General features: G+C 35.2%; 1 protein-coding gene across 2 annotated transcripts in view; it reads right to left on the bottom strand.

Annotated features, from left to right (window-relative positions):
* Nucleotides 1–690: 690 nt before the first annotated feature.
* oxct1a (3-oxoacid CoA transferase 1a) overlaps nucleotides 691–9751 on the bottom strand; it is a 106366-nt gene continuing 97305 nt past the window's right edge. The window contains 2 exon segments of one of the 2 annotated variants that reach the window (NM_001007291.2): nucleotides 691–2525; nucleotides 2687–2788. In NM_001007291.2, coding sequence (NP_001007292.1) covers nucleotides 2490–2525; nucleotides 2687–2788 — 138 coding nt within the window. In that variant the 3' untranslated portion in view covers nucleotides 691–2489. 2 annotated transcript variants of the gene reach the window in all.

Genomic DNA, 9751 nt, shown 5'->3' with positions numbered 1-9751 from the left:
AGAGGGCCAATTCTTAAGCAAGATTGCACTCTCTCATACTTCAGTCTCCACATCACAGTTCCTGAAAGCAAAAAAGGTCCAAAGAATCCAAAGAATCTTGATGAACTCTGGGAGTCCAGCAAGAACGCTTTCTTTGTCATTCCAGATGACTTTATTAATAAGTTATTTGAGTCATTGCAGAGATGTATGACTGCAGTCCTCCAAGCTCATAGGAGTCATACACAATATTAACTCTTTTTTTTTTTTTACTGCACCATGACTTTATATTTTACATTATTTCTGTTAAGTGACAAGACTTTGTCTTAGCAAAGCCAGACCTTACAGTCCTAATTAAATAATTAAAAATCAAGGCATTATCATATTCTATTTTTCAAAAATAAGCATAATCTAGAGGCATTTGCCTTTCATATAAGCCACTTTTGATAAAAATGAGCAACTAGAAGTCAAGTTATTATTCCTAAAGCTTGGAAAGGCAACAAGACTTTCATCAGATAGTGAAGTTGGACCAATAATCCTAATAACTGTGCAGTTACAGTCAGCAGTGAAAGCTACATGCAATCCAAATGTGAATATAGAGTGAATATTTAAAGATGTTCTAATACAAAAATGCACATCTTAGTAATAAATCAGAACTGAGCTCTAATGCGTGCAACATGAATCAGACTACAGGAATATGTGGCCCAAATCTGATTTTGTTTTTGGCAATTTTGCTTTATTCATGACAGTGTGAATAGCACAAACCACATGGAATCTAAACTAAACTTTTCAATTCCGATCAGAATCTCATTCATATGTTGTCCTAAATCAGACATATCGGGCAATGCATCCTCAGTGTAAACAGTCAAACTTTATGCAACTTCTACATCACTCTAGACCAGAGATGCCCAAAGTAGAGCCCTTTGGGCCAAAATAAGCCCACTATAACCTTTGATTTGGCCATCCCATCTGAGAAATGAGAAGGATGGAGAGGATCAGGGCCGAAACTTTCAAAAGAGATCGTCATTTCTAATTTGACGTAACCTATTTTGTTTGCTTTATTTTTGAGCCACAAAAAAGCTAGCTGAAATGATTTTTTTTTTCAATTAAATGTTGTGAATAAATCCGATTTTTAAAAATGTAAATGATGTCACTCGACAGATAGAAAAATAGACATCGGTAAGCAATTCAAGTCAAAAACTATTGTAACTCCATTCTGTTGTAAATAAGATTGTTTTTGTATTTATTGTAATAGGTTCAATATTAAATGTTCAAGAATTATGCTGCATTAGTTCATATAATGCAATCTTTTCTAATTAGTTTTAAATATTATTAAATAAATTAGAACATTACCCCTGGCAACTATATTTACCGTAGCCCACTAGCCTCAATCAAGGTTGGTTTTCGGCGCTTCATAAGAAAATGTTTGAGCACCCCTGCTCTAGACCAACATTCTTTATATTTGTGTGCAGACAGCGAGTCACTGCAAAGGTTTTACATTCCACGGATATGACAGACAGTTGTAGAGATACAGTGAAGGGACAGTCAGGAGAACTCACATATATTACAGCAGTTTATTGACAGCTCCATACTAGCTAAACTTCATTCTAGGTCATACGGTTCAATTTGTAAAAACTTTGCACTTTGACTTCATCCTCATTTCCTGCACAGAAATGATCTTGCTTCCAAAGCACATCATCGTATCAATAAATATATAAAGACTGACTATGGAAATGTGCTTGCTATAGCTCTTTTGTGCAGTTTTCAGGTCAGTGTGGAAAACACACTAGAATTTGATATTAGCCACATTTATAAAATAACAAGAAGATTCAAACTAAATAAAACATTTAAATAGAGTACCAACGTTTGTAGTGAGAATGCAGCCTTGCTCTCCATTTACCTTCATTAAATGGAGTTAAACAGTAATAGTCTAATCAGACATATCTTTCAAGTATAACATGAGGGTTTTGCTATAAACTAACACTTTAAACTATAAAACACAATATTCATTTTCACTCAGGTCACGAATAGACATTTATTGCTTTGTACAAGTGATATGTACACAATGTGGAAAGAACATGTAAGGCCTCAGACCTGTGAAGTGAATTAGTTGGGCAGATGGTAAATCTACTGTACATAAATTATGAAGTCCAGGCTTATTGTGATGAAGGATTAAACACTTGTTTGTTTCATTTTTAAACTGATTTACTCTAATGACAATATTCGCTATTCAGTACCTATTGATGCTAGTCTAACAGAGTTCGGCATTTAAATAAACTCATATGTCTATGCTATTCTTCTATTGCACATTCATGGAAATTATATGAACACATGAAGATACTGTGATGGCTTGATGAATATTTGAATTCTTGAGCATGCTTCAGTGAATTTCCTTAAAAGAATCTTCAACCGAAGACCTACAGTAAAAGGATTTGCTTGGAGGATTTGACAAATGCGTGGTTTCCGTGAGCTGTGCAAACTACATATACCTGAAGCATTTTTACCTAAATCTCCTAAATCTGTTGCATTGGTTTCAAGTTGGGAGAGACCTGTTTGGGGGAGAAAAAAACAGAAATGTCAAAATGATGACCCTGAACTCAGATGTTAGATTTTATACAAGCAACCATTTTAAGGCTGCACTTGTGTTTAAATATCAATATGCTGGAAAGCGTTCAGTGTTATTAGTCTTTGTGTAATTCCAAAACTGTACCTCAAAGGGTGTTCCTGTGCATTTCTTGATGTCATCTGGCGTTAGACCCTCCCAAACCTCAATCAGGGTTAAACCTTTGTCCTTGTCCACATCAAACACGGCCTGGAGAAGACAGGAGAACAATGTGACCATGACAGAAGTGCCATCAGATGTGCAGCCATGTGGAAGGGAACTGCTCTGACCTTGAGGATGTGGTCAGATGGAACACAGAAATGCAATGTGGCCATAAAATAAAAAAGCACATGAAAAGGCACTTTGTGTGATGTGATAAAAAAAAAAAAAGATTTTTCAACACATTTCTAAACAATAGTTTTAAGAATTCATTTGTAATAACGGATTTATTTTATCTTTGCCATGATGACAGTAAATAATATTTGACTAGATATTTTTCAAGACACTTCTATACAGCTTAAAGTGACATTTAAAGGCTTAACTAAGTTAAGTAGGCAGGATAGGGCATTTAGGCAAGTTATTGTATAACGATGGTTGCTTTCTATAGACACTCGAAAAAAAATCTAGCTTAAAGGGGGCTAATAATTCAGACTTCAACTGTATGTGTGTATGTAGATAGATAGATAGATAGATAGATAGATAGTTAGATAGATAGATAGATAGATAGATAGATAGATAGATAGATAGATAGATAGATAGATAGATAGATAGATAGATAGATAGATAGATAGATAGATAGATAGATAGATAGATAGATAGATAGATAGATAGATGGCATAATCATGTGTATAAAAAAGAAAATCAAACACAGAGTCTAAAAACGCTTTTGTATGAGAAACTACTTTCTTCCGCCATACTTTCACATCTGCAGCTGACGTTAGAACAGCAGAAACTATTGCTACTTCACCAACATCCATTTAGGGTGCTTTCACACTTGGTTCATTTGCCTGGACCGTACCCAAGTTCGATTGTCTCCCCTTGCCACCTCCTCGGTTTGTTTGTGTTCATACTGTCTTTTTTCCTTCTGAACCCCGGTACGCTTGCGTCATTGAGCTGCTGTTTTGTTTACGGCTGTTGCTAGGTCACGAAAGTAAGCGCAAAAATGGAAAGACGTCCGCACATCGCGGTCATTCTGCTTTATCTGAAGCTTGTGGTTTTGGACATACAGAAAGCAAATTATTCTCCAGCATAATATCTAAAGCAGGGGTGCGCAAACTCTGTTCTGGAGGGCCTGTGTCCAACATATTTTAGTTCCAACCCCAATTAACACACCTAAACCAGCTAAAAAGCAGCACAAACACTACCAGATTACTGTTGTGTTTGTGATGAGGAAAAATGCTAAACACACGTGGGCATTTCTTCTTTCTTTTTTTTTACTGAACTAATCTGCTGTAACGAAAACAGGAGACTCATTAGAAACAGATGGTCAACCAAAAAGAGACTCAGGGTTATGCAAAGAGTGGCCAGCACAAAATACATACATTCCTGATATGCACTCTTAATACACTACAAATTACCATAGGTTAAATACAGCACTACAACATACAAAAGAGAGATATCGACTTAGAATGTAATTTACCAGTTTAACAATAATTTGATTAGCTGTATAGTTTGAAAATACGCAGATATTTTCCCATCTAAGAGCTTATTATGCAGTCTCTGTCACCATCTTGTGGATGAACAATGTCAACCGTCTTTGGTCTGCTACATGACAGGCTGATGGCCCCTGACAATGTCTCAAAGAAATTATAAATATTAAAAATAGGCACTGTCCTTATATATAAACTGCATAGTTGCAATCTAAACAACTATACTCTCGACTAAAAAAAAAAGCCTCAATTAGGAAAACGGTAGTGTCCTCTGCTTGCTGCTGTATGTGGGCGGAGTAATACACAAGGGTGAAGGGTTAAGAGGCTGGACAAGTGCAGAATATTGCATGACTCTGATTCAAGAACCAGACAGAACAGTTGTATAAATTTATCCGCAGTGTTAACTATTTAAGTCAGTGTACTATGCCATGCTGTATTTACTATAAGTCAGTTGGATGATCTCAAGTCAAGTTACTATTTCTGATAATACTTTCTATCAAGCCCATGCTCATAATTAATTATAGCTCGATTTATTCATAATCAAATGTGTACATGAAGAACAATAAAATCTATAATGTATTGAAATGACAGTTAAAGCTGCATTTATAACAGTGTTATTAATACTAGTGATGCACTTCATCTCTAGCGTTTCTATGAGGCTCATCCTCATAATGAATTATCGCTCTGTTTATAATTATCTAAAATAAGACTGAAATTGTAATGCAGACACAATCCGAAAAAAAGCAGAATATTTAATTAAACGCATTTCAACCCATATTTTAAATTATATACGATGCTATGCAGAGCAGATTTGAACTGAGCTCAAATACCTCCTTTTTCATATTAATCTTGCTCTAATTTAGATAATGTACTTTAAAATCAGCTCAGATGAGAACCTCTCACATGCACTATTAGGAGAGACATTGCTTTTTAATGTTCTCTATGTATGTCAGCTTACAGTGATTAAAGAACAAACAGTTCTGACACAGTGTTAATATAATAACATAAAATGCAGAATGCTGGGCTGTTTTTTGTTAGGTTAAATAATTTTTGTAATTAGATTTTAACGCAGCAATTGGGTTTATTCATATGTGACCCGTAATTGTAAGCCAGCATTTTCAGAAGTTTTTGTGTTTTAAATAATATTTAACACACAATGTTGCTTGTAAAGACATAAACGCCATTTGTTAAATCAAGACACGTACAAAATGCATGATAATGACTTGCAAGAGGTCAAGCACATGCACTGCACATGCTAAAGGCTACAAGTGAACCAAATCATGTATGTTCTCATGAAAGCAGCAGTCTGTTTTTAATGTTCAATGTGACCCAGAAACCTGTGGAGCACAACCTGCCACGGGCATCACGCTTGCCTTGAGCCTGCTGTCTCTATATCCTCTCTTCCACCTCAATGAGAGCCTCTAATTGCTGGAGGATTTGCACTGCAGTGTAACAATGCAGCCGATAGGAATAATCCACCTGTCCCAGTCTTAAACTCTGACAGTCCTCCCCCTAAAAAAACCCCCAAATCTTTCTCTCCTCAGAGATTGTGCTGCATGCTTGTTTGTTGTTGTTTTTTTTTTTGTCAAAAATCAGGGGAAGGCAAATTGAACAGTCAAATGCGGCAAGATGGATGGAGTAATCACATCACAGCTTGCCAGAAATGTTTATATAAAAACTTCCATTGCTGGAGATGTGTGTGCCGCTGAGATGACAAGAGGCAAATTGGCTCAGAAAGCCGCTTTTAGATTCATCTGCGTTTTTACGAAAGAGAGTTTGCTGCAATTTATTGGTTACATACTGTATTAAAAGCCCCTTATAATAAAAATAAGCACACCAACGAACATATAAAACACATATAGCTATTAAAAAATAAATAGGAGGCCACCTGAAAATTGGCTTTTTTTTCTGCAATCATACTGCATTTCTTATTCTATCAAGGTCTGACAACATTCATTCCATATTTGAAATAAAACTATTGTTAATTAGAGCATTTTTACAATTTACTGACTGAAAATTAAGGTTATTCCACCAGATATTAATGTTAGAACTACTCTATTGTTCTGTATTATTAATAACCACTTTTATTACTCATGAGATAAATATCCATTTTTACTTGTTGATGTAGTAGTGTACTAGAAAAACTACTGACCCAAACACGGAGTCATTTGTGCAGTTTTTACTGAATAATTGGCTAATGCATTAAAAGGTGTTCAGAATAACAGTGTGGAGTTTAATGAAGGAATACATTTCCTCTCTGAAAAAAAACAAGGGTTATAATTCGTTCTTTATTAGGGCAGAAAGTCAGCAAAGGTGTCAGACATTGTTAAAAAATATGTATAAATATGTTTTGTTATGTGAAATAGGTCATTCCAATCCAAATATTGTTCAGAAGAACAACGTAATTCATGTACAGTAAAAGTTGATTGGACAAGGAAATATTATATGACAAGACGCTAATCTAAAATTTTCTCAAATTCTATAAAGGGCAACAAAAACCTGAAATATGTGGAACAATACAAGCAACTACAGTTAAAACTGATCAAAGAATAGTCAGAGTGGCAAAGATACAGCAAATGATTACCTTCAGAAACATCAAAGATGGTATAAAATTACCTGTAAGTACAGTTACAGTCAAAAGACGTTTGATGTAGGCTCAGCTGTCAGCAAGAAGCCTCCATCACGCACCATTGTTGAAAAAAAAGAAAAGAAAATGGCATATGCAGAATAAGAAAAATATTTGGCAAGGGACACATCGACTGGCCTAAACAAAAATGTGGACTGATGACAGCTAATTGTTCTTTCTTGATCTAGTGGTCATTGACATTATGTCAGACAACCCTAATGTACACATTTCAAGCCTCAGTACACTGGAGACTGTAAAAAACGCAAAAACCATGGTTTGGTTTTCTGTGGCATTGGGTACACAAGTTTTATCAGAAAAGTTTTATTTACCAAGTTATATTTTTAACAAAAAATATGTTCTATTATGCTGAAGGGGATATTTCCCCAAAATCAGTGTTTCAACAAGACAACAATGCCAAACACACAAGCATGTGAGCAATAATGTAGTTAAAAAAAAAAAAAAAAAAACTGAGGTAATGGAATAGTCAGCTCAATACCCTGACCACAACCCAACTGAATCTATGTCGGGTCAAATAAAACACCAACAATACCAGTGGCTATAGAATTAAATGTTAGTTCAGTAATTTGATATAAACTCTTAATTAACCACCAATAATGAATCTTCTAAAATGGCTGTAAAATCTCAATTATTCATTGGGTTATGCTGAGAACATTGATACCAAACTTGCCATATTTAGGCAAACGTCCTGTACGTCACATTGATTTTGTTCAATAATCTTCTTGTGCAAACTTATCCTCGACTGATGATTCAATGGTCACCAAATTTGACTCTGATCATCTTCAGACCATGCAGACCAAAAGTTATGGAAAACATATAGATAAGCAAAATGGTTGTTGTTTATGGCATCGACAAATGTGCTAGCACAATGTCAAAGTGCATCTGAGGCTGTGACTCTGCAATGCTTAATGATATTGACACTGAACTTTAGATGAGTCATTGGCTTCTCACAATGACCCTAACACATACATTTGGTAATAGCGCCACCTAGTGGTCAAGAGTTATAAACCATTCGCTAATCAATAATGAATCATAAATTTGCTAATAACTTTAGACTGCATATATTTGATCTCAACTTATTCCTTGGGTCAAGCCAAGAACACTGATACCAAATATGCTCTATTTGGCTAAACTTCCTTTCCGCCATATTGATTTTGTTCAGAAATTTCTTTTGCAAATTCCTCCAAGAGAGATTGCCAAAATAACAACAAATTTAACCGGGATCATTGTCAGACCATGATGACCAAGTGTTGTTAAATTCATGTCAGTAGGTGAAATGGTTTTTGTCTACGGCACTAACAAATGTGCTCAAATGCTCATTCTGGCTCAGAACTGCTCGGCCCCTTAATTGCTGCTTGCAGCTATATTTTTAACTAGATTGGTATTAATTTTAACATGCATAATTCATAATATCTATTAGTACTTTATGTCAAATTGAATGTGTAATGTTTTCACTATATTATAAATACAGAAATAAAAACTTTTTAAAAATAGTTGAACTTTTTTGAAACAATAGCACTTGTTTATATTTATTTTTAGATTATATAAATTCATCTAAAACATAAAAAATTCTTTGTAGACTTATTCTCATGAGATTGAAGCAAGGCATAAATCAGATCCTTTAATCTTCATTAGCTATTAAACTGGCCTCGGGGTCTTGAAGAACATGAGGGTTAAACTAAAGGTTCCTCTTCTTCCCGATGCAGAAGCTCGGCTTGTTAGTCTGACAGACAGGGGTTGTGTTGAACAGCAGGGTGACACGACAAACACAGGCCGAACAGAAGGTGGTGGCAGTGTAGCTGGAGACGTCTAACCTTTTCGAAATGCTGACAGAATCCTTTCATTGGAAACCACGTTGTGTAATTGTTACAAAAGCAAATGCTGGCATAGCATACAAAGAGGAGGTGGGGGAGAAAGAGAAGAGGAGGGCGGCATGTAGTACTGCTGTTATAAAGTCCAGTGGTACTGCTGGCGAGATGAGAAGCCAGATCTACAAGAGCCAGCAGCAGTCCATAAAACCCAGCTGAGAGACTCTATGAACAGCTGCATCTGTCTGGAGAGATTAAACCTTCTCCTAAGGTTTTTTAAAGGGATAGTTCACCCAAGAATTAATATATATATATATATATATATATATATATATATATATATATATATATATATGTATATATATATATATATATATATATATATATATATATATATATATATATTTATTGTATGGACAAAATAACAATTGTTTCATATTGTTCCGTTGTTCATTTTGTGGTGTATTATGGTAATACTTTTTCAGAATTTATTTTAGCGCAACATTATGAGGATGCAGGCAGAAACATGAAAACAACCATCATGACAAAGTACAAAAAGTGTGAATGAAACGTTTACATTAAGCGTATTTTACCGATTTTTGTTTTTAGGTTGGACACCCAGGTGAGTACACAATCAACAAATAGATTTGCTTCTAATCATCCAAATCCCAGCATCAGCACATTCAATAAATAACAGTTTGTAGGCAAAAGCAGCTAAATGCCACTTGCCTTTGACAGAAAAAGGCGTTATATCCCGAGAACCAATCAGAAGGCACATATCGAATCGCATGTTTTCAATGTAGCAGTACACTGATACGCCGGCTTTCATGAGGAGACTGTTTTATTTCGCTTTCGATTTCGATTTCAAAGTAGTTTGATGAACTGGATGAGGCTGTCCGACTGTCAGTGAATGGGAAATGAAAACGTGTCTTACCTCAAAACTCTGTGCATCATAAGAAAAAGAAAACACAATGTGCAGTCGGAAGTGTAGCATGCATTCATAACGTTTTTTTTTGCGAAGCGACGCTACTTTAAATTAGTCAGATTTACTATACATTAAATGGCAACTCTG

Source organism: Danio rerio, chromosome 8 (genome assembly GCF_052040795.2).
Source record: "Danio rerio strain M-AB ecotype USA chromosome 8, GRCz13ab, whole genome shotgun sequence".
Classification (NCBI taxonomy): domain Eukaryota; kingdom Metazoa; phylum Chordata; class Actinopteri; order Cypriniformes; family Danionidae; genus Danio; species Danio rerio.
This window is presented reverse-complemented; position numbering and strand designations above follow the sequence as displayed.